The sequence below is a fragment of the Mustela nivalis genome, assembly GCF_964662115.1.
Source record: "Mustela nivalis genome assembly, chromosome: 7".
NCBI lineage: Eukaryota > Metazoa > Chordata > Mammalia > Carnivora > Mustelidae > Mustela > Mustela nivalis.
In genome coordinates this window covers 90,424,063-90,449,187 of record NC_139026.1, presented here as the reverse complement: position 1 = coordinate 90,449,187, position 25,125 = coordinate 90,424,063, and the positions used below count along the sequence as shown (strand labels likewise).

The 25,125-nt window shown below is 48.8% G+C and overlaps 2 protein-coding genes across 3 annotated transcripts in view; one reads left to right on the top strand and one right to left on the bottom strand.

The window, feature by feature from the left end:
- Positions 1-237: 237 nt before the first annotated feature.
- Positions 238-25,125, top strand: part of KRT8 (keratin 8) — a 56,724-nt gene continuing 31,836 nt past the window's right edge. Inside the window, exon 1 of the mRNA XM_082741428.1 lies at positions 238-312. Within this exon, the coding sequence (XP_082597554.1) occupies positions 253-312 (60 nt within the window). The 5' untranslated portion in view covers positions 238-252. The remainder of the gene's footprint in view (positions 313-25,125) is intronic.
- On the bottom strand, positions 12,973-17,041 carry KRT18 (keratin 18). 2 transcript variants are annotated; one of them, XM_082741429.1, is made up of 7 exons: positions 16,273-17,041; positions 15,428-15,510; positions 14,961-15,117; positions 14,226-14,390; positions 13,994-14,119; positions 13,452-13,675; positions 12,973-13,152 (listed from the first exon to the last, which is right to left on the bottom strand). In XM_082741429.1, the coding sequence occupies exons 1-7, from the start codon at positions 16,699-16,701 to the stop codon at positions 13,032-13,034; spliced, it is 1,305 nt and encodes a 434-aa protein (XP_082597555.1). In that variant the 5' UTR covers positions 16,702-17,041; the 3' UTR covers positions 12,973-13,031. The 2 variants fall into 2 exon arrangements, with proteins under 2 accessions (XP_082597555.1, XP_082597556.1); XM_082741430.1 differs by having other exon boundaries at positions 13,452-13,672; positions 16,273-17,020.

The window sequence follows — 25,125 nt, the reverse complement described above, 5'->3', positions numbered from 1 at the left end:
CAACTGAAGACAGAGCAGACAGAAATCCCTAATGTCTTGGAGCTGACATGGGTAGTAGGTGGGAGGAGAGGGAAGACAAGCGCAGGGGGATCTGGAAGGCCTCCTACACTGTGAGGATTGTAGAATGTACGGAACTGGATGGAATTTTATGACTCACTTCCTCCGGCATTATTCTGGGTTATCCTCACAATCACTCTTCAAACAGGGCAGCCCAGGCCAGTGTCTTGCATCTAATGCGGGCTCAAGAAGAGAATGTCTTGGGATGCCTGGTGGGCTCAGTTGGTGGAGCATCTGACTCTGGATCTCGGGGTGGTGAGTTCAAGTCCTACATTGGGTGTAGAGCTCCCATTAAAAAGAAGAAGGAGAAGAATAAATAAATAAATATATGTCTTTATTTCACTGATGAAAAACTGAGACCCAGGGAGTGGCTGACTCGAGGTCACAGAGGTAGTCACAGGACTGGGACTGGATTTAGATTTTAGAACTTGCCAGCTTTTCTCACTCTGATGGGCCATCCAGACCCACGGAAGCCAGAACATCTCTCTCCTTAGCTCCCTTTATCAAGGAGAGCCGAGGCTTTCCCCAGGGCTTGGAGAAGGAAAAGGCACCTGGGCCATTGGTAGGGTACTGGTTTGGGGTAGGGGGGTGGTCTGCAAAGTACCCTTCTCATTCCTGGTAACCAATGGGTATTACCTACCGGAAATTATATGGCAGGACTTCCAGAGAGAGAAGGAGTTAGGGGAGGTTATGGAACCTGGAAAGAGGACTGCTGAATTCTGGTGGGTCCTCAATTACTTATGATAACAGCAAGCTAAGCACTTACTCTGGGCTAGCCAGGGTCCTAAAACTTTGCATATGTTAATTAATTTAATCCTCTCAACAACCCCAAGAAGCACTATTTTAGCCTTATTTTAGGACAAAGACTACTAAACCTGGACAGTAAGGAACCTGGCCACAGTCACCTAGCTAGTGAGTGGCTCACCAGAGATTTGAGCCCAATGTTTGCCTCTCAGGAGCTCAGGCCTCTGCCACTCCCGGGTCCAGAGCCCATCTCCCTCCCTATTCCCTCAGCCAGCTTCGGGCCGCGCACTGCTCTAGACACCAGCCTCCCTCTCTGCCTAGAAACTGACCTATCCCAGGCCTCCTCCAAGGTCGAATTACTCTGTGCGGCGGTGGGGGGTGGGGTGGGGGGGGACGAGGGTGGGGGGTGAGGGGAAGGAACTGGAAGAACCTGAAAAAGCTTTGTGTTGGGGTGGGATTCCCCTTAAAGCCAAAGCTAAGGTGGGAACGCATGGGGTGTGGGGAGGAACCAAGAGAAGGACTACGGGGAGCGCGCGGCGAGGTTGGCCCAGATAGAGCTGGGTTGGGCTGGAAGAGGAACCCTAGATCTCAAAAATTCTTTAGAAGAGCTGGGGCTCTTGCCCTAGCTCTGCGCCACTCGCGGTCTCGGCTCATTTCCGAGCAAGCCGCGTGGGGAAGCGGCGCTCCTGCCTAAGCCCTTCTTTCTCTCCCGCTGCGTCCTCACAGCCTTGGGAAGCAGCCCACGGCGGACCCAGAAGGGCGCTGCGCTCCCCGCCACCCAGTCACCTCCGCGCGGCCCCACGGTACTGGCGGGTGTTCCCAGCCTTGAGGGCTCAGCTTTGGTCATCCTCGTAGCCCGGCTCAGGCTGGTGCCCCAGGGGCAGGGCTGCCGTGCCTCCCGCCGCCCCTTCACCAGCACCCTGCCTCCAGCTGAGGGCTCTCCTGATTTCCAGTTTGTCCTGAAACTCCTGGGAAAACCCAGGGTGAATTCCAGGGCACTTGCGACCTCCCTCCAGTCTCTTAAGGGAGAGCTTTTTCCTTTTTTTTTTTTTTTTTCCCTAAGATTTTATTTATTTGAGAAAGAGAGAATGAGAGAGAGGATGAGAGGGGTGAAGGTAAAAAGGAGAAGCAGACTCCCTGCTCTGCAGGGAACCCTATATGGGACTGGATCCTGGCCCTCCAGGATCATGACCCCAGGCTGAAGGCAGTCGCTTAACCAACTGAACCACCCAGGTGCCCCTTCCTTTTTTAAAAATAAGATTTTATTTACTCATTTGAGAGAGCACGTGGGCGTGAGCCCAGTGGAGAGGCAGAGGGAGAGGGAGAATCAGACTCCCTCCTGAGCCGGGAGCCAGCCGGGGCCCAATCCCAGGACCCTGAGATCATGACCTCAGCTGAAGGCAGATGCTTAACCATGTGGCCGCGGGCTCTTTCCTATCATAACACTCAAGGGCAAAGATCTTGGGTGTGGGTGTGTGTGCGCCTGCAGAATTGCATTATAAATTTTTTTAGAGAAAACAAACGCAAAACATTTTATGTACCAATTTTTTAAAAACTAAACTTTTATTTTGAGGTAATTATAGACTCACATGCAGTTGTAAGAAATAATACAAAAAGGGGCGCCTGGGTGGCTCAGTGGGTTAAGCCTCTGCCTTCTGCTCAGGTCATGGTCTCAGGGTGCTGGGATGGAGCCCTGAGTCTTTCTCTCTGCTCAGCACGGAGTCTGCTTCCCCCTTTCTCTCTCTGCCTGCCTCTCTGCCTACTTGTGATGTCTCTCTCTGCCAGATAAATAAATAAAATCTTAAAAAAAAAGACATTTAAAAAAAAGAAATAATACAGAGAGATCCCATCTACTTTTTACCCAGTTTCCCCCATTTGTAGCATCTTGCAAAACGATAGTATTCTATGACAGACAAGATAAGGACAAGGATAAGAGAAAAGATACAAAACATTTTCATCACCAAAGGATCCTTGGTGTTTTCCTGGTATGGCCACACTCACTTTCCTATGGCCCCATCTTCTCCTTAACCTCCCTTCCCCCATCACTAAGTTCTCCATTTCTAGAATTTTGTCATTTCAAGAATGTTCTATAAATGGAACCATACATTATGTAATCTTCTGGGACTGACTTTTCTCAAGTAGCATAATTCCCTGGAGATTCATCCAGGCCATTGCCTTTTATCAATAGTTCATTCCTTTTTATTGTCGGATGGTATTCTACTGCACTGATGTGTCCCAGATGAAACACTCATTCTCTCATTCAAGGACATCTGGATTGTTCTTAGTTTTTAGCTATTAAGAATAAGGTTGCAGGGCTTCTGGGTGGCCCTGTCCACTGAGCGTGGGACTCTCCGTTTCGACTCAGGTCATGATCTCAGGTCCTGGGATGGAGCCAGGTGGGCTCTGTGTTCAGCACAGGGTGTGCCTGAGACTTTCTCTTCCTCTACCCCACATGCTCTCTCTCTCCAAAATAAAGAAAAAAAAAGAATAGAGTTGCTTTTCCTGCCCATGTTATTGTGTGAGCATAGGTTTTATTTCCCTAGGGTAAATGCCCAGGAGTGCAATTGCTGGGTTTTACATTTAGATTAAAAAAAAAAAAAATTATTTACTTATTTGAAAGAGCGAGAGAGAGGGAGAGGCAGACTCCCCACTGAGCAGGGAGCCCGATGTAGGACTTGATCCCAGGACACCAGGATCATGACCTGAGCCAAAGACAGATGCTTAACTGACTGCACCACCTAGGAATCCCTATATTTAGATTTTTAAGGAAGAGCCAAACCGTTTTCAGCGTGGCTGTGCCATTTTGCGTTCCCATCAGCAATGTAGCAGTGATCTGGTTTCTCTGTATCCTCTGTAGCACTTGGTTTTGTCTATTGTTAATTTTAGTCATTTCAATACGTGAGTAGTGATATCTCACTGTGATTTTAATTTGCATTTCTCTCCAGCTGGTGATGTTGAACATCTTTGCACAAGCTTATTTGCAGCCTGTTTTACCTTCTTCAGGAAAATGTTTTTTCATATCTTTTGTCCATTTTCAAACTGGGTTTTTTTTTGCCACTGAGTTTGAGAATTCTTTTTTTTTTTTTTTAAAGATTTTATTTATTTATTTGACAAAGACACGGCAAGAGAGGGAACACAAGCAGGGGGAGTGGGAGAGGGAGAAGCAGGCTTCCTGCCAAGCAGTGGTCCAGATGCAGGGCTTGATCCTGAGATCATGACCTGAGCAGAAGGTAGACACTTAACTGACTGAGCCACCCAGGTGCCCTGGTAGTTGTTTTTGTTTTTAAGATTTATTTACTTATTTGAGAGAGAGGGAGAGACAGTGCGGGGCGGGGGGCGGGGGCAGAGGGAGAGAGAGAAAGAATCTGAAGCAGATTCTGTGCTGAGCGTGGAGCCTAACACAGGACTCCACCACACGATCCTGATATCATGACCTGGACCAAAATCAAGGGTCGGATGCTCAACTGATAGAGCCGCTCAGGTGCCCTGAGTTGGCAGTGTTTTTGAGTGTACCTCTTTGTATAGATTTGTAAATGGTTAAAATGTTTTCTAGTGGTCACATTTATTTATTTAGTAAGCTCAATTCCCAGTGTGGGTCTTGAACTCATGACCCTAATTTCAAGAGTTGTATGCTCTACCAACTAAGCCAGCCAGGTACATCACTAGTAGTCACATTTACAGTAGAGCATTAAGAAAGGACTTTAATAGACTCCACACTTAATTTAAAACTAGAACCCTGTGATCAGGTCATTACTGCCAAAGATTCCTGTGGGTCAGATCCTTCTCATTATGGCGCTGACCCTGTTGCCCTTTAAGGTAACCATACCCACTTTGATTCTGGTGGTCAGCTGTTGCCACCTGGCCTCTGCCATGCAGGGATCCCATCATTGCTATCAAAATCAGGAAGCCCATTTCCATAGCAGTCCTTCCGTCTTCATCCCTGAGCATCCAGAGAAAAATTAGCACAGCACTTTTTAAGAATGCTGTGTTTCTCTTAACAGCATATTTCCCAATGAAATATGGGAATATTCTCTAGGCCTTCTTGGGGGAATTATTCCGGGGTGAGTGAGTAGATTGTACATGATAAATCCATTCCAACATTCCTTTCTTGCTAAATCTTTAGATTCTTTTCTCTGAATTATGCAATAGGGTTTCTGGTATCTCAGCTTCATTTATTGCACAGTATGTCTGAGGCCAGGTTTGATTTTTAATTTATTTTTAAAGATTTTATTTACTTATTTGACAGAGAGAAAGAAAGACAGAGCACAAGCAGAAGGAGTGGCAGACAGAGGGAGAAGGAGAAGCCAGCTCTTCACTGAGCAGGGATCCTAATGTGGGGCTTGATCCCAGGACCCCGAGATCATGACCTGAGCCAAAGGCAGACACTTAACCAACTGAGCCACCAAGGTGCCCCTGAGACCAACTTTTAGTTAATTAACTAAAGGAAGAGATAAAATCATTCCTAGCTGCTTAAGCTAGCACACTGAGTTTGGATTCTCTGAATCCATATAAATAAACCCATATAAATAAATTCAGCCCCATCTAAAACAGTGTCTACCTTTTTGGTTCAACACCCTTAGAATCCAACTCCATACGAATTCCCCAAGTTTGTGTCTATATAAACTGACAAAATATTTGCTTTTTTTTTTGGCTTGTAAGTCTACTCCAGGGTCAGATTTTGTACGAGTCATTTATTACATGTTAACTATCTCAGGTGAAGCTCTTACAAAGTCTCCAAGCAAGATAGAACCAGCCTTATTAGACAGAGAAGGCTGGGCTGCCTCTCCTAGTCAGTGAGGTTTAGGATGGTCTGAGTACTCAGCATCCTCAAGTATATCCCAAACTTCCTTTTCCCATTCTTAGGATTCCTCCTCAATGCCCTGGCTTTCATGTAAGACCTGGTTGTGATTCCAACTTATGTTGCAGTGTGAGGCTTTAGCTCCATCAGCCCTGGGGCTATAGGAGTTGAGAGATTCATTTAGGAAGTCTTAGAAGCAGCCTGGTCCTCTCGAGCCAAGATTTTTTAAATTATTATTATTATTACCATGTAATGCATTATTTGTTTTAGAGGTACAAGTCTGTGATTCATCAGTCTTACACAATACACAGCGTTCACCACAAAACTACCCTCCCCAGTGTCCATCACCCAGCCACCCCATCCCAGCCACCCCATCCCAGCCACCCTCCTCCCCTCCAGCAACCCTCAGTTTGTTTCCTGAGATTAAGAGTCTCTTATGGGTGGTCTCCCTCTCTGGTCTCATCTTGTTTCATTTTTTCCCTCTCTTCTCCTACGATCCTCTGCCTTTTTTCTCAAAATCCATATATCAGTGAGATAATATGATAGTTATCTTTCTCTGATAGACTTGTTTAACTTAGCATAATACCCTCTAGTTTCATCCATGTCGTCGCAAATGCCAAAATTTCATTTTTGATGGCTGCATAGTATTCCATTGTGTATATACCTATATACAACACCTCTTACTTATCCATTCACCTGTTGATGGATGTCTGAGCTCTTTCTATAGTTTGGCTATTATGGACATTGCTGCTATATTGGGGTGCAGGTGCCTCTTTGGATCACTACATTTGTATCTTTGGGGTAAATACCCAGTCGTGTGATTGCTGGGTCATAGGATAGCTTTATTTTCAACTTTTTGAGGAACCTCTATATCGTTTTCCAGAGTTGACCCAAGAATTTAAAACTTGGAACTTTCCTTTCCTTTCTCTAAGCTCACCAGTGTTGCCAAAGCAGCCAAACCACCCCCAGAGAGCCCTTGGTTTCCCTTTTCCCACTGTAATCGTCTATCTTAACAGCTGTAGAGTCTGCCCAAGATTTACTTTCAAGAGGCCAGTCATTCCAGGTATCCCCAAATGGTAAATTAAGTTATGGTTTTGCTGTTACATGTGGTTACTGAGACCTCCCTGCCTTCAGACCCAGTCAAGAACGGCCATGATAGAAAAGAATATTGAGGATCCTCAAAAATTTAAAAACAAAACTACCATAAGATCCAGCAATTCTCCTGTTGGGAATACAGCCAAAGGAAATGAAAACACTGACTCAAAAATATAACTGCACCCCCATGTTCATAGCACATTCCTTAAAATAGCCAAGACATGGAAATAACCTGGGTCCATTGGTGGATGAATGGCTATAGAAGTTGTGGCATACATATGCAATAGGATATAATTTAGCCATAAAAATCCAGGAAATCGGGGCACCTGGGTGGCTCAGTGGGTTAAAGCCTTTGCCTTCAGCTTGGGTCATGATCCCGGGGTCCTGGGATTGAGCCCCGCATCGGGCTCTCCACTCGGTGGGGAGCCTGCTTCTCCCTCTCTCTCTGCCTGGTGCTCTGCCTACTTGTGATCTCTGTCTGTCAAATAAATAAATAAAATCTTTAAAAGAAATCCAGGAAATCTTATCATTTGTGACAATGTGGATGGAGATTGAAGGCATCATGCTCACTGAAATAAGTCAGACAGAGAAAGACAAATACTGTATGACCTCATTTATAAACCAAAACCCAAAGCTAAACTCATAGAAAAAGAGATCAGACTTGTGGTTGAAGTCAGAGAAAGAAAGTGAGACTTGAAGATGTGCAGCTGGCTTTGCAGATAATAGAGACGGCCACAAGCCAAGGGATGCAGGTGGTCTCTAGAAGCTGGAAAAGGCAAGGACATCACTTCAGCCTGGAGCTTTTGGAAGGCATGCAGTCCTGTTGACACCTTGATTTTAGGACTTCTTACCTCCTAAACTGTAAGATAATAAATATGCATTGTTTTAAGCCACTAAGGTTATGATTGTTACAGCAATAATAGGAAACTGGTACACGTTCTAACTCCTTTTATTTACTTATTTACTTTATAAATGAGTTGAGAACATTTCTTTAAAAAAAATATTTTATTTATTTGAGAGAGAGAAAGAGAGAGAGAGAAGCATGCACGGGCAGTGGGGAGAGGCAGAGGGAGAGGGAGGAAGCAGAATCCCCCCTGAGGAGGGACCCCAATGAGGGCACTTGATCCCAGGACCCTGGGATCACAACCTGAGCCGAAGGCACATGCTCAACTGACTGAGCCACCCAGGTGCCCCACCTTCCAACGCCTTATTTCACATACCTTGCTCTATTTTTTCCAAAAACACTTACCAAATACACAATATAATTTACTTATTACATTTATCCTTTGTTGTCTGTCTCCATCTGCTAGAATATGAGCTTCACAAGAACAAGGATTATTTGCCTGTTTTAGTCAGCCGTTGTATTTTCAGTTCCTAGACCAGTTTTTGGTGTATACTAAGAACTCAGTAACTATTTATTCAATGACTGATTGGATGAATGGGGTGAGTCAGAAACAAAAATGGGTGCAAAATTTCCTTCTGTGTAAAGCTGTACGTTCCTGTACCATTATAAAACTAACAAAGAAAATTTCTTTTAGTATTTGTAATAGTAATATATGACCCCAAAAGTACAAAGGATACACAATGGAAAGTAAATCTCCCTTCCACTTTTGTTTCTCCCTACACTAATTTCTCTGAGTTAATCATTAATTTAAACATCTTATGTATTCTTCCAGAGAGTTTTGCAGACAGAAGTATATATACATATGGGGCATCTGGGTGCCTCAGTGGGTTAAAGCCTCTGCCTTCGACTCAGGTCATGATCCCAGGGTCCTGGGATGGAGCCCTGCATCGGGCTCTCTGCTCAGTGGGGAGCCTGCTTCCTCCTCTCTCTCTCTGCCTGCCTCTCTGCCTACTTGTGATCTCTCTGTCCAATAAATAAATAAAAATCTTTTAAAAAAAAGTATATATACATATGAATATATATTTTATCTATCTATCTATTAGCTGTTTTTGTCTTAAAAAAGAAAACCCCAAATGTCACTGTATGATACCTGTCGTTCTGTGCCTTCCATAAGCATTTGTTAATTTAGTATCTGGGCTGGATTGTACCTAGACAAAGGATGGATGAGATGAAACAGATGATTCCATGTTATCACCTTGGAATTGCTCATTTTCCCCTTTGGCACTCAGGGGACAGGATGGGCTGCCCCTCATGAGATCACCTTCCCAAATGGGAGATGAGGAGGTTTCCCCGAGAGGCCTTGAGTTTTCCAAGGCACATGCAATTTAAAACAGACACATGCGGGCCTGCATCAGGAGGGAAGGTCATGGTGCTGACCCTGGGTATAGCTGGGATCTGAGTCTCCCCTTTGCCTGACAGTTGGAATTACCAAAATCAAATGTTAACACTTGCCAGGGGGCATGGTGTTGTTGGTAAAACGCCTCCGGTGATGGGAATCATGACCAAGATTGAGAACCCCTGGGTTGGGGCGCCTGGGTGGCTCAGTGGATTAGGCCGCTGCCTTCGGCTCAGGTCATGGTCTCAGTGTCCTGGGATCGAGCCCCGCATCGGGCTCTTTGCTCAGCGGGAGCCTGCTTCTCTCTCTCTCTCTCTCTTTCTGCCTGACTTTCCGCCGACTTGTGATCTCTCTCTCTGTCAAATAAATAAATAAAAAAAAAAAAAAAAAATCTTTAATAAAAAAAAAAAAAAAAAAAAAAAAAAGAGAACCCCTGGGTTAAGTTTTAATACATGGAAGAAAGATCTTGGGGCTGGGAATTGGGAGTTGTGGTTTTTGTGCTTTAAGCTTCTAGCTCTGCGGCCTCCAGCAGGTCACATGATATCTGGAAACCTCAGAGCTTTCTTCTCTGAGTGAGAGCCAGTAACACCCTTTGCCCTGCATAGCTCACAGGATTGTAATGGGGATCAAATGCATTAGCGCCCTGGGAACTGTGAGATATTGTCCCATGGGAGGGGTAGTCATGTCAGGTGCACCGTTTTGGGTTACCCTCTGGTCGGCTTGAATCAGCCTCAAGTGTGGCTTGGGATCTGCCAAGGGACTTTCTGCTTTAGCCTCCTGCAGGTCTGCACCCCAGGTCACTTGCAGCCAGCATCTGGCTACTTGGCCATCTGTCTCTCCGTTTTAGGGGCCCTAGGAAGGTTGCACCTCTCTTGACTAAATTACAGGGAGGGCCCCATGCAAGTCTTTGCGGAGGTGGGGGCAGGGCCCTCATCAGCTCTGGTCGGAGCAAGCACATTTAGTATCACGCTTACACATCTGGAAAATAGAGACACGCATGGGTAAGAAAACTACTTCATTGCTTTCCTAAACAGATCTCTTGGGGCACCTGGATGGCTCAGTCAGTTCAGGGTCTGCCTTTGGCGTGGGTCATGGCTTCAGGGTCCTGGGATGGAGTCCTGCATCGGCTCCTTGATTCTCCCTTTCCACTGCTCCTGCTCATGCTTTCCGGCTATCTCTCTCTCTCTCAAATAAAATCTTTATTTATTTTTATTTTTTTTTAAGATTTTATTTATTTGATACAGAGAGAGAGAGAGAGAGAGAGATCACTAGTAGGCAGAGAGGCAGGCAGAGAGAGAGGGGGAAGCAGGCTCCCCACTAAGTAGAAAGCCTGATACGGGGCTCGATCCCAGGACCCTGAGATCATGACCCGAGCCTTAGGTAGAGGCTTAACCCACTGAGCCACCCTGGTGCCCCACCTCAAATAAAATCTTAAAAAAAAAAAAAGTTAAATAAACAGATTTCAGAAGGTAAAACTCAACCACCTGGTCCCCAATCTTTGTCTCCTGTGGACTCTACCCTCTACACAGAGTGGGGAGGAGGGTGTGGGAAGAGTAGGGGCCAGAGAGACACCGGGGATCTAGAGGTGACACAGGTAACTGCTGGCGGTTATTCAGGGAAGGAAGGCTTCAGAAGGGTGAGAAGCCCTTCACCAGCGCTCCATGTTCTCAGCTAGGATGTTTTCGTCTGAATAGTAGCACCCAGGAGCCCAGAGACAGCCAGGGTCCCTGCTCACAGAAGCTCCAGGAAGCTGTCCGACGCTGCTCCCTTTGCAGCCTGTCAGGGCCCTATGGTGCTGAAGACTTCTGGCCTGTCCTTCCAGGGGGCTTCCCACCAGCATCCAGGCTGCACTGTCCTCGGGACCTCCCATAGGCAGAGCACCTCAAGCAGGGGTATCTTTAGCTTTTGTCCACCAAGGAACCCATTGTTTTAGAGATTGGAGACTCAACACGCTGTATTTTAGCTAAAAACTGTTTTTCATTTTGTTTTGGTTTGTTTGTTCACAGTCTTTTTTTTTTTTTTTTTTTTTTTTTAGATTTTATTTATTTGTCAGAGACAGAGAGAAAGAGAGAACAAGCAGGGAAAGTAATAGGCAGAGGAAGAGGGAGAAACCAGCTCCCCACTAAGCAGGGAGCCTGATGCAGGGCTCGATCCCAGGACCCTGAGATCATGATCTGAGCCGAAGGCAGCGGCTTAACCCACTGAGCCACCCAGGCGCCCCCCTGTTTTTCATTTTGATGGAAGATTCATTATCCTGGGATCTTCAGGCATCACCTTTTCCCTTCCTGAATCCTCCCTGCTATGACCTTCCTGGGGGGCTCTTCCCAGGCCCAGGACACTTATCACCTGCTAGCACATTATGTTATGTTTATTTATCTGTCTCCTGTCACCAGAATGTAAACTTCATGAGGATAGTGATTTTGTCTTTTTCGTTCAGTGATATGTCTCTAGTTCCTGGAAGAGTGGCTGGTACATAGTAGGTATTCAGTAAGTATTTGTTGAGGGAATGGATAAAAATACACTTTTTTCTCCTTAGATTTTATTTTTTTAGGTAATCTCTACACGGACATGGGCCTCGGACAACCCTAAGATCAAGAGTCACATGCTTCACTGACTGAGCCAACAGGTGCCCCCAAAGTGCACACACTTTTAACCATTAGGCTGTGAGCTTGACAAGGTAGGGGCAATACTCACTTTGTCTACCACACAGATATTCAGTGCTCTAGCCTAGGGCCTGGCATAAAGTAGGTACTTCTTAAATATTTGTTAAAAGGGTAGCCCAGCATACCATATCTACGAATCTGTTCTATAGATCTGCTCACGTATTAGTGCATATTCGTTACAGATATTAACAGCATATTAGTTAGCATTCATCACAACTTCTTTCTCTCTCTCTCTCTTTCTTTCTTTCTTTCATTCATTCTTTCTCATCACAACTTCTTTTTGCAAAAACCAAACTACTGGACACCAAGATGTTCATCACGAAAAGACCTGGGTTAGGTAAATTTGTACTCCACACGCTATAGTATCGGCAGCTGTTAACAAGAATGGGATGTACGATGTATGGATTAAATATAACAGCCCTTCACTACCAAATAAAAGTTTTTATTGCTGACACCTGAGAGAAAATCATTCTGAGGATCCTTCTAAAAAGGATCCCAATGGTATCTCTATACAGATGCAGTAAGTTTTAGGTAAAATTATGTCATATGTTCTATGATATCACTCAAACCAGATGGAGGACTAATTATTAAGACAAAGGCCAAGAAAGACCTGGACATCGTTTCTCACATTGGTTTGTTGACCATGACTAGACATGGCACAGCTGAAGCTGTTGTAGGAGTGTGGTGATTCCTCTTTGTTGCAAGTTAAGAGAAGATTTATGTGATCTAGACATTTGGCTGCAAGATGGGTAGGAAAAAAGTCATTAAAATTGTTAGCAAAACAGGAGAGGTGATGGAGGGTATAATTACCACAGTTCTGAGCTTTCCACTTCACTGTTGGACTTAGAGCTTCCTTCTGGAAAATGGATTATGCGTATGGATTCCAAATGGAGATAGAAGAAGAGTCTACTCAACTGGGTGAAAAAAATGAGGCAGGTGTACGTATAGTGATTGAGAAAGGTGCCCAGGACACTCTGTGAGGTAAAGAAAGAAGGGTTTGGGAACTTGAGCTGGTAGAATGGTGTGACCCTACAGATAGAGAATAAAATGAAATGTGTTCGTGTCTGTCCAGTTTAAGAAACTATTTGACAGTGGTTGGAGTACGTGGGAAATATTTAATTTTATTTCCTTCTTTCTTTTTAGATTTTGTGCATGTTACTTATCCCTTTTTTAATTTGAAAAGACAAATTCTCATCAACAGTACCCTCCTCTTTCTGAGAAGGTGAGTTCTCAGAAGAGAACACAGACCTTTCCTCTGGCCGAACTCCCCTCCCCCTATATGACACCCCCTATATGATTTCTACCTGATCAGAGGGAGGACTCATGGGTCAGAGCATCTATATACAGCATGAAAACAGTCAAGGGAGACACGAAGTGACCTTCGAACTTTTTATTGGCCTCCTGCTCCCCAAAGTGTACCCTGCTTCTGCTCCCTCAACGCCTCAGAACTTTGGTGTCATTGGTCTCAGACACGACCTTGCCGTCCACAATCTTGCGGGTAGTGGTTTTCTGGATGGTTTGCATGGAGCTGCTGCTGTCCAGGGCGTCACTGAGACTGTTAACAGAAGACCAAGCCCCAGTTATAAATAGCTGGTCAGAATAGCAAGGAGTCGAGGGAAGGGGAGGAAAAAAAAACCGTATGGTTGGGGCAAGACTCGGTCGCTTCTCCTACCTAGAGGGGGGAGCCCCTGCCACTGTTACTCCCTTGGGAGATGCAGGACCCTGAACAGAGCTCCCGCCCAGTGCTCAGTGGATACAGATGAACAGGCACAAGGTGGGGCTTACCAAAGATGCTTTTGTGGAGAAGTGTATCTCCACTCCAGCTTGTGAGGGTGGGAGAAGGGCCCCACTTACTTGAAGTCCTCCCCATCTTCCAGCAGGCGACGGTAGGTAGCGATCTCAGCCTCCAGCTTGACCTTGACATTCAACAGGGCTTCGTACTCCTGGGCCTGGCGCTGCCCCTCTGCCCGGGTCTGGGACAGTTCAGACTCCAGGTGCAGCAGGACCCCGTTGAGCTGCTCCATCTGCATGGCGTAGCGGGTTTCGACCTCTTTGAGGCTGTTCTCTAAGCTGGCCTTCTGTGGTGGGGGCACAGGGAGGAGGATCAGGTGAGCCTCAAGATGGAGTGGAGGCAGAGCCTCTGTGAGTTTCAGCAGAGCAGTCCAAATCCCGGGATGGCTCATCCCTTCACTCTTGGAAACTTCTTGGAATACTTAGGGTATGCCAGATACTAGGGTCGTGGGTAGGAGCAGTGGAAAGTGCAAAGAGAAACCACGCTTTCGGAGCACGTGACTTAGGATGGAAGGGGTGGGATTTGGGCCGAGACAGGATTGGGTCTGAGGCCGACAGAGGTCAGGGCCAAGAGCAGTAAGAGCAGGTGAAGTGAGGGCTCTCACCAGGTTTCTCATCGAATCCAGGTTGATCTCCAAGGACTGGGCGGTACGTCTCAGCTCCGTGAGGGTCATCTCAGCCTCTCCTATCTCTGAGGTCTGTGTGGTAATCACTGTGGTGCTTTCCTCAATCTGCAGGGTAGGTAGAGTCCTCAGGACCTTGCTTCTCTTTCAGCCTCCCCACCACTGCCTCGGGCCTCTGTGCCTCGCCTGGCTCCCATCCCTTCCCCTCGTGTACCTGCTGGGACCAGTATTTGTCCAGCTCCTCTCGGTTCTTCCGAGCCAGCTCATCATACTGGGCCCGGATGTCTGCCATGATCTTGCTGAGGTCCTGAGACTTGGGGGCATCCAACTCCACGGTCAACCCGGAGTTGGCAATTTGGTTCTGTAGACCCTTTACTTCCTGAAGGAGAGAAGATCAGAGTGAGGGGAGACTCAGGGTCAGAGCTCTGACAAGGTTCCTCCTCACAGGAAGTCTGGGGATCAGCCGGAGAGAGCAACGGAGGAGACTCTTGGTTTTGTACTCTGGGCAATGCCAGTTCTGAGTTTTCTACTCCAGGTGAATAAAATGCCACCCACCCCCTGTCCCAGTCTACCACCCAGAGGTGGTTTCTCTCTCCTCACTTGGCTCTGACCCTCCGTCTATCCGTGCTCCACAAACTTGCTCCTTGTGCGTTCTTCCAGGAAGCCCAGCCAGATCCACCCACTCTCACTCCTCCGTCAGCCCTTATATGAGGTGCTGGCTGCTTCTATCTTTTGTCCTCTCCTCACACTCTCACCCATGTCCTCTTGACCTCATCATGCTGCATTTCAGGTGACCCACTGAATAGGGCAGCAGTCTGGTTAGGAAGAACCCAGGCTTGTAGTTCTAATGGTCCCTGCAAGTTGCAGGTGGCCTGTCCTGTCCGTCCCCCCCCCCCCCCAGACTTGTTTGGCCTCCTAGTCCCTGGCCTGACCAGTGGCCCCTGCTTGCCTCCTCATGGTTCTTCTTCATAAAGAGCAACTCCTCCTTGAGAGCCTCAATCTCTGTCTCCAGCTGCAGCCTAGTGACATTGGTGTCATCGATGACCTTGCGGAGCCCGTGGATGTCACTCTCCACGGACTGGCGCATGGCCAGTTCCGTCTCATACCTGTGGGAGTAGAAGTAATCAGAGGGGCCTCATCTCTGATCTGGAACCTTCTCAGCCCATGCCGCCTAAGAGCGCCCCCAGGGCCACAGCAAACCAGCACCCAGAGTCAGGATCAGGTGGTAATTTTCTGAGCACCATTCTCAGTACTTGGGGGACAATATTCTTAAACTGGGTAATATCAATGAATAAGTTGTTGCAGCCTAACTTATCTGCCCAGCTCTGACCACAGCTGAAGATCTCACTGTTAGCCCCCACCTGAACGACCCAGCCAGGAACAGACCAGTCGGCTCCCTAGCGCTCCCAGGCTTACTTGACTCTGAAGTCATCAGCAGCAAGACGGGCATTGTCAATCTGCAGAACGATGCGGGCATTGTCCACAGAACTTGCAAAAATCTGGGGGATTGCAGGCAGAAGGCTCCATGAACGGGAAATCAATGGTGGAGGACATTGAGTGTGGGAAGGTGTTATGTGTATGAGTGAAAACTTCCAAGCCCCCACAATAGCTAGAGGTTACTGTCCTTGTCTGCCTATCCCCTACCACCTGTGCCCTCTCACACCATTCCCTCCTTTCCTGGAGTCCCAAGTTCCAGAGTTCCCACCGGTCTCCCACTGCCCTTTTTGGGGGGCCTCTGCTGGCCCGCCTGCCCTGAAGTAAGCCAGTCCTCTCCTGGCATATCTTTTTCCTAGTGCACCTGCTCACCTCCCCCGGTTCCCCCTATTGGCCCCTCCCACAGGTAGGCCTCCTGTTTACTTTCAGATGACTCAGCCTTAGCCACATCCGCTTAACCCTCCAATTGTCCTGCTTCGGCCAGAAGCCAGAGTGTCCAGGTCCTCTTTATGTGGCCTTGTCACACCTCCTCTCATGCAGACTTCCTCTGCAAAACCTGCCCCCTCCCCTTTCCGCCATCTCCCAGGAAAGGGCCCTTCTATGCCCAGCCACCGCCCTAAGGGGTTCCTATGGCCAGGGGTATGCATGGAAATGCAGGCCGCGCCAACCCCCTCCCTGTGGAATAGGGAGCTCGGTGGAGATAGAAAAGGGGAAGGAGTCAGGGCACCGAACCCTATCAAAATTCCTGTCTTTGGGGGAGGGGGAGGAAGAGGCAGGGAGTGGGTAACTGGAAGGTCAAACAAGGCTGAGGGTCCGGGGGCTCTTACCTGAGACCTCAGCTCCTCGATGGTCTTGAAGTAATGCCCCCAGTCTCTGACCTGGGGTCCCTTCTTCTCCAGGTGTTCCCGGATTCTCACCTCCAGTCTCTGATTATCTGCCTCCAGGCTTCTCACCCTCTCCAGGTAGGAGGCCAGGCGGTCATTCAGGTCTTGCATGGTCTCCTTCTCGCCCTGCATGCCCCCTATGCCGGCCAGACCCCTGGCCATCCCGGCGGCCAACCCCGTGGCCAGGCCCCCGGACCCCCAACCGCCCCGGAAGCTGGTGGAGCGGGATACGGAGATCCGGGAGCCTGAGCCTCCGGCACCTGCATAGACGCTGGCCGCGCTGCTGACAGGCCGGACCCGGTGGCTGGGCGACTGCATGGAGCCCAGGGACCGATAGTTGGAAGAGAAGCTGGAGTGGGTGGTGAAGCTCATGCTGTTCGGAGAGTAAGATGAGAGGCCAGGACTCGGGCTCGGGCCAGGAAGCGTGCCGGGTCCGCGACTGAAGTTTTATCGCCGAGGGAAGGGGTGGGGACCTGCCCGGGCAGGCCCCGCCCCCGCCACCAAGTCCCCGCGTTCGCAGAAGGTTGAGCCACAGGTGGACCGCGGCGGGAATCCGCGGTCTGTTCCCGCACTTCCCCAGCGTCCCTTCCCCAGCACTCCCAGCACCTTCCTGCCAAGGCCACCCTCGACCCCCCAGAAAGGGGGAGAATAACCTGGACCCATCAGGGCGGCAGGTGGAGTTGGCCCTTGATGTGTAGTTTCGGGGCAGGAAATGACGTTGTTATGCCCCCCTTCCGCAGGTAGAGGAGGTCCTGGCAGGTTGGAATTTGGGGGTTTTGGGAGGTGAGTGAGTGAATTCGGGTGTGTATCTCTGTAATTATCCTCAAGGGGCAGCCCAAATTCCCACCTGGGGAGAGGATCTTGGGGGCGATCCTGGAGCCCCAGGAGTCCCGGGGAAGAAAAGTTTGGGGCGGGAGAAGAGTAGCTCAACCCTAATCTCGAATCTGCTGGTTTACACACCCAACCCCACCACACTTGGTTGCCAGACATACCCACGTTCCCGTGTTCACTAGCACACCCTCACGCCCGCATCATACAGATGTGTATTGTCAAAACACTCACAGATTCATGCACCGTGTAGGTTCAGACCCCTGAAAACAAAGCGATTCTCTGAGCCCCCTCCCTCCTGTGCTTCTCCCCTCCACTGATTCTCCCCTGGAAGCCTGCCCTCAGGGGAACCCTTTGTGATTTCAACAGAGGATACTCTTTCCTTCCAAACACCTGTGTGTCAGCCTCACCTACACCGGAGGGGGAAACAAATACTTTCTGAGCACTTTACAGTTCAACAGCTACTTGTCGGTCACCGACTGTGTGTCAGACCCTGCTTGAGTTGTGATGGGGAAGAACAGCAGTGACTAACACAGGCTGAAATCCCTTACGCAGACTACCACGAAGACGTGTCCCACACGGTGCAGAGTCTAAGACAATAGCCAAGGCTGCCTAGAAACATTCCAGCTGAGACTCAGCCCTTCTGGCCGGCCCTGGCCCCATCCTTACTAGGATTTTTTCTGGAGGTTCCCGCTTTCCCCTGCGTCCCTTCCTTCCCCTGCATCCTCTTGGCAGGCTCTCTGGATCTCAAGCCGGTCCCCAGGGAGCTCCCTCCTCCAGGAAGCTCACATCAGGATGTTGGTAGAAAGGATGGAAGTTAAAAAAAGGTCCCATCGCTTCCTGCGCCTCTGAGGCTGCTGGTCACCCCCAGCTGAATGAACTGGGGGAATCCTGAGGGACGGGGCCTTCCAGTCTGTCACCATGAGCGGCTTGTTTGTCCAGCAGGGCCTGACTTTAGACACTTGTCTGTGCTCTTTGTTCCAGAGTGGACCTATTGATTCTTATCGAGCTGCCAGCTGAACCAGAGAGATGGGGGCAGGCATGAGAGCAGGCCTGGGAGAGGAAGGGATAGAGAGCTGGTCCAGTGGACCCGCCAGAGGGGAGGCACAGCTCAGATGGAGGACTTGGCCCCGGATTCACTCAGGCCTGCTGCCTTCTGCTGGGGGAAGCCTCCTGAGCTCCATGGGGGCTGGCTAGGGGTGGATCAGGGCCTGCTGAAGCCAAAAGGCAAACACATGCAAAACAGCAGACAAATAAGTCTCTGCTCAGTTTGCATGGCAGGTTTCAGGGAGATAGAGGTACCCAACACATCAAAGGGGTTCCTCCTGCTTTCATCTGTTGTTCCCCTTGCTGGGTTCCAGAATTGTCATGTGGTGTGGAATTGCACAATAAGATACGTGGATTACACATGCCATGTGCTTATTGCCTTTGCTCTTTTTGTTAAGCCTCAAGTCAGCCAATTTGGGTTCTTGGCTAGCTGTGTGAACTTGGGGAAGTCACTTCACTCCGAACTTCAGTCTCTTTCCTTGTAAAGAGAGAATAGTAAAGCCTATCTAGTCTGTTTCCTTGGGTGAATGGTGGATGTGAGTGTTATCACTCTTTCATGGAACAAATACTAGTTACTGACTGCAGAGTAAGTCTTTAACACATCCAGGAGAGTAGAGGTTGGGGGATCCATTTAATTGTAAAGATGGTTCAATGATAAGAGGTCTAAGTCACTTTAGACCTCTGGGGGACTTTAAATTCCATCAGGGATCAGGCCCAGATCCCAGGATTCTTAACCAAACCCCTTCCCAGATGCTTCTCTGATCCCTACCCCATTTCAACTGCTCAGGACCTTCTGAGGCCTGTGGAGGCTCAGTCTAGGGCCGGAGGGGGAGAGCTGCCAGCTGGTTCTTATCTCCCATAGCTGATGTCAATGGCCACATTCCTGACCTCTTGCAGCATCGGGCAAATACCAACCTCAGCCTTCTAGCACCGGCCTGCCCTTTTCCACCATATCCAGACTGCTCTGTGATTCAGGGCCTTTTCACTCTGTGGGAGAGCCTGGGGAGAGCTGGGGAGGGGGGTGTGAGGGAGGAGTTTTGGGCCACAGATCACCAGCACTGGGGGGCACTGGGGCTCTGGAGTCCGGGGAGGGGGTAGCAAGGGGGAAGGAGGAATAGGTGTCTAAGAGATGGGTCCTGGGAGATGTGGAGCAGGAGTTGGCCTGGTGAGAGGCTTCCAGATTAAAGACAGAAAGCTTTAAGAGTACAGACACCCAGCAGAGGGGGTTCCTGAGAGAGGGGAAATGTTCCCTGCCCCCACTCAGACCCCACAGTCTGGTGTCCTGCTGAGGGGGAGTGGGGAACCTGAGAGGCAGCTTTAACTCCTGAGTCAACTCAGAGATGACCCTGATAAGGAGGTCAGCCCTTTCCTCCTCTTCCCCACGTTCTCTGTCTGAGGGTTGGAGCTGACAGCCCAGAGGAAACTAGATGGTGGGGGTTAGGGATGAGGGAGGGTCACGGGGCCCTGCAGTCCTTTAGTTTTTGCTTCATCATTTAGGCTGGAAATTTCCTGCTGGGCACTGAGGAAGGAGGTGTTCAGAACAGTGGTGGGCTCCTTGCTTGGCAGAGAGCCAGTTTCACCCTCTGCCTGCCATACACTCCCTCTCTCTGACAAATAAATAAAATCTTAAAATGGAAAAAAAAAAAAAAAAAAGAATAGCAACTGAGGTGTGAGGGTGGCGGGTCTAGTGCCCAAACAGGGAGGGGATGATGTCCATCATCTTCTGGAAGGATTGAAAGGTGGTTCAGAAAGGACTTCCCACAGGTGTGAGTGTGTGTTGGAGGAAAGGAGAGGACCCTGTGGTGGGGAAGGTAGAGGCAGTTAAGGTGAGTGAGAGTGAGCGTGTCCTGGGAGGCTCCCCTCAACTCCCTTCACTGCCTAGAGGGCCCAGAGCTGCTGAGGTAGGGAGTTAGGGGGCGGAGCTGTGGAGGACCCTGGAGAAAGGAGTGTGGGGCAGAGTGGGACACCTCTGTCCCAGCCCTGCATTTGGCATGTAAGGGGATCTCTGTAAAAGATTTTAATTAAGCGATTAATGAAAAGGGGGAGCCAGGAAAGGCTAGGGTACTGGCAAGTGTGGCTAGATAGGCTGTGGATGCAGGCAGGATTGGGGGGCTGCCGCTGGGGTAGGTGCAGCACTGCAACTCGGTATCTCAAGACTTTGGGAGTTTTCTGGAGATGTCTTTATCCCATTTGAAGGCCCTGGCACTGCCTGTCCAGTGTGGGGTCAGGGATGGTTTCTGAAGGCCCAGGCCAGTCCCTTTTTCCCAGGGCTGCGAAGGTCAAAGAATGCTCGGGTGCTTGTCTAGCATTGCTTCGGTTGGGTTTGTACCCAAGGGGTTATTCCCTTTGGAAAAGGAAGGGAAGATCAGCACTGAGCAGCATGTGGTTGCCCAGAAAACTTCAAGGCTAAAGCTCAGAGAGGATTCCAGACCATCTGGCCCTTCTCCAGAGCCCCGTTAGCTCCCGGGGCCCCCCTACAGCCTTATTTGGTGAAGTCAGCTCTCAGCCACCAGGGATGTCCTCTCCTGCTCTTATGAGCTCTTCCCCTTCTGACCCTGGTGCTCCTGGTCTCTCCTCAGGTGCAACCCTGATACCTTGATGCCATCCCTCAGCCTACTACCTCTTTCCAATCTACTGAGAAGTGGGTGGGCGAAGGGGATGAACATGGCCCTTGGTGTCAAAAGACCTGGGTTGAAGGTCCTATTGCTGGCTGGGGGATCTTGGGCAAATGTACCTGTCTTCATGTCCTTGGTAATAAAAATAATAGCTATGTCTCCTCCAAGAGCTTTCACAAGGATCCACTGAAATACTCTGTGGGACAAGCTTTGACAGCTGAGAAGCCAGTGGATTTCCTCTCTTGTCTGGTTTGTCCTGTAAGGGCCTATTCAGCCAGAGCAGCCCCACCTGGGTTGAACTGCCATTTTGCTATAAAGCTTAAATTGACCTTGCCCCCACCCCCCACGCCGGGGGAACTTATTTAAAAGCAAGCAAGTCTGGGAAACCGGTCCCAGGTGACAAAGTACAAATACAAGGGTGGGTCAGGCCAGGTGGAGGTATTCAATCAGTGGACATGCATACAGTCTCCTAGCTATCAAGAAGTATGGGCCCCTTGGGACGCCTGGGTGCCTCAGTTGGTTAAGCGCTGCCTTCGGCTCAGGTCATGATCCCAGCGTCCTTGCTCTGCAGGGAGCCTGCTTCTCCCTCTGACTCTTCCTTCCACTCTGTCTGCCTGTGCTCGCTCTCATTCACTCTCTCTCTGACAAATAAATAAATAAAATCTTAAAAAAAAAAAAAAAAAAAAAGAAGTATGGGCCCCTGCCCTTTAGGAGCCTTTTGGCGCCAATCCTAACCAAGGTGTGATAGGCTAAATCAAATGTCTACTAGGGTAAATTGTAATTCAATTGGTTACCTAGCATCACTGTGGAGTTTCCTGTGTGTGTTACAATCTCCTTGGCTACCTGTGTGGGGCCAGGCCCAACCACATGACCTTTGCTCTATAAAAGTTAGTCTGGAAAGCAGGGAGGGGTTGTCCTCTCTGTAGGGGCGGCCCCAACAGGTCTGTTTGACGGTCAGGCTGATTCCTGATGCTTGGTGCGAAATAAAGCTTTGCTTGACCTTCGCTTTGTATCAGTCTCACTCCTTTAATTACAGACCCATTATTGGGGCACCCAATTTTGGGGGACCCAACAGTCCCATCTACTCCTCTTCCTCCCAGGCCCCTTACTTTGTCCTCACTGCTCTCTAGTCTTATACTCCCTGCTTATCACTCTTTGCTTTCAGTCTGGGCACAGGGCAGGGACCACTATGACTATGAGTCTACGGAAAAGGAGGTAAAATGGAAAAGCCAAGTGGATGAGAACTTGTCTCAAAACCATCCTGTTGGGGTGCCTGGGTGGCTCAGTGGGTTAAGCTGCTGCCTTCGGCTCAGATCATGATCTTAGGGTCCTGGGATCAAGCCCTGCATTGGACTCTCTGCTCAGCAGGGAGCCTGCTTTCCTCTCTCACTCTGCCTGCCTCTCTGCCTACTTGTGATCTCTCTCTGTCAAATAAATAAATAAAATCTTTTAAAATAAATAAATAAATAAATAAAATCTTAAAAAAAAAAAACCAACAGAAAAAAATCATCCTGTCAGTGGCCATGTCTCTATCGGTCTCTCTCACTTTGACTTTGGACTTGGCAGTTCTACTAGCAGCATCTGGGGGAACTATCCTGTGAGCAGCTAGAAAAGCAAGGCTACAGTTTGGGAGAGGCAGGGGCTAGGAGCTGCAACTCACAAGGCTAATGCTAGTCCTCAGGGCCTTTGCATAGACTGGAAAAAGTCAGCCTCATCCTTGTCTCCTTGGCCTTTGCACTGAGCAACCTGCATAGCCAGATGTGGGGGCCCTGTCTGGAGCACCCACCTAAAAGATTTGGGGGAAAACCCATAGATGAGATGGCCTATGGAAAAGGATCAGAGCAAAGAAGTGGGCAAAGAGCTAAGGCAAGAAGAGGAGGAAGAGACAGAAGGAAAAGAGAGGAGAAGGGGGAGGAGGTCCAGACTTGCCGGTTCCTAGGAAGACAGAGGTCATGAAAGCCAAGGAGAAGGAGTTTCAAGGAGGAGCTTTCCAGGGGGCAGATACACAGAGTGATCAGGAAGGCTGAGGACAAGAGCGCTTCCAGATAGTGATGGAGATGGAGGGCAAGTGGTGAAGGGCTGGGGAGTGAGTGAGTGGTTACTGACGAAGTGGAGGCATAGGGTAAACTTCTGGGGAAGGAAAGGAGAAAAGGGTATGATGTGCTGTTAGGGGTAAGGAGGTTGCTGGAAGGCTTGTCGAGGATGGTACAGTTTAGCAAGGCTAGTCAATGATTAAACCAGTGGCAACAATAAAGGGGCTGGTGTGATGCCAGGCCAAGTCCAGGGAACAATGCAAGCACATAGCACCTGCTTCGAAATCAGCAGCAGGACTAACCTAGCGTGAGGTCCTGTGGGAAGGAACATTTGATCTGAAAGCTGAGAGGTAATATAGGATGAGTAGGTGGCAGAGCTGGGACTCGACACATGTCGCCCCTATATACTCTTGCCTCTCAGCCAGCGCGAAGAGGGGACAGAGGCAGAGGGGACTGTGACACATGTGGTGGGATACAAGGTCTACCCTGCGAGGCAGGAAAGGACGTGTAAAAAGTTTGAGGTCCTGGCAGAGGTTACGCAGAGTTTACACAGTGCAGCCCTGTGATGAGACTGCGTACACAAGAAACAATCTCTACCCTGGGGATCTCTCACTGAAAGACAGAGGGAAGGGACAGGGGAAACTCAGGGGGGGAAGAAATCTAAGTTTAAAACTTTGCCAGAATGCCAGACCACTGGGGAGGGCTGAGTGGAGAAGTAAAGGCATCCAGGAGAGCTCCCTGGAGGAAGAGGAGCCCAGGGGCTGGGACCCAGCAAGATGGATGGAAGCAGCCGTCTAGAAAGCAAGGGAGAATGAGATGTGGCTTGTGAGAGAGGGCGTACTGGAGTTTGGGTCAGAGCAGGTGGTGGCACTGAGGGTAGCTGAAAGTGCTGAAATTCATGGAGTTAAGGATCTCAAGGAAAAGAGAGGGTGAGAAGAGAGCATAGATTTTGGAACCAAACAGACTTGGTTTGTGTCCTAGCTTTGCTGTTTGTCTCTGAGTGACCTCGATCCTGTGCGGTGCCCAAGGTAGTGAGCTTCTCAGAGCTTTGGTTTCCTCATCGGTTGCTGCAGGAAACAAACTGCAGCTGATAACGGAGCCCGGAGCATAACAGGTGTTTTTCAAGGGTTCTCCCCTGCCTCCTTCTCCTCGGCTCTCCATCAGCAGGGAGATTCAAGCCTCTAGTTTGGTTCAGCTCCACTGTGAGCTTGGAATACAAAGATAAACACAGATAAATAATAACAATCAAGGAGATCATTATTAGTGGGGACAGATATCTGAAGAAACAAAATACAGTGTGAGAGGTGCTATGAAAAGTTCTAAAGTACATTGGGAGGAGAGAGTACTTCATCCATTTACCAACCGATTGTAGGGCACCTGCTAGATGCAGACATGCTCCAGTCTCTGGGGGCACCGTGAGGAAAAGCCAGAGTAGCTTGCTGCTCTCATGGCATTCATAGTCTCGCAGTTGAAGGACTGGGGACACGGAGGAGGGAATGCTTGGACAGCTTCAGAAAATGAGTAAGAACTTGCTATGGAGATGAGAGGGTCAAGGAGAAGGCTTTCCAGATCAAACAGGGTCTAACGCAGTCCTTTCCTCTGAATTTCAGGTCTGTGTCACCTGCTGGTCATGGGATAGTATCCCCTCTTGGAGCCTTCAAAGTAATCTTAAACCTGTCAGATCTGGGATGCCTGGCTGGCTCAGTCAGTTCAGCATGCAACTCTTGATCTCGGGGTTGTGAGTTTGAACCCCACATTGGGCATAGAGATTGCTTAAAAACAAAATAAAGCTGAAAACATCACAAAGTTATCAGATCTCAGGCTGAACCTGCAATCTTCCTGCATCAATTTTTTTCCTGTGATTTTTAACAATTCAGATTTTTAAAAAAGATTTTATTTATTTATTTGACAGAATGAGAGAGAGCACAAGCAGGCAGAGTGGCAGGCAGAGGGAGAAAGAGAAGCAGGCTCCCCACCGAGCAAGGAGCCTGATGTGGGACTCGATCCCAGAACTCCAGGATCACAATCTGAGCCGAAGGCCATGGCTTAACTGACTGAGCCCCAGGTGCCCCAGATTTTTTTTTTTTTAGGTATAATTTGCATATGGTAACATTCACCTTTTTTAAGGGATGGAATTCTTTGCGTTTTGACAAAGGAATACAGTTGTTTATTCCTTTTTACTGCTGTATAGTGTTTCACCCTATGGAGGTACCATAATTTTTTTATCCATACACTAGTACCTGGATATTTAACCTGTTTTCAGTTTTTAGAAT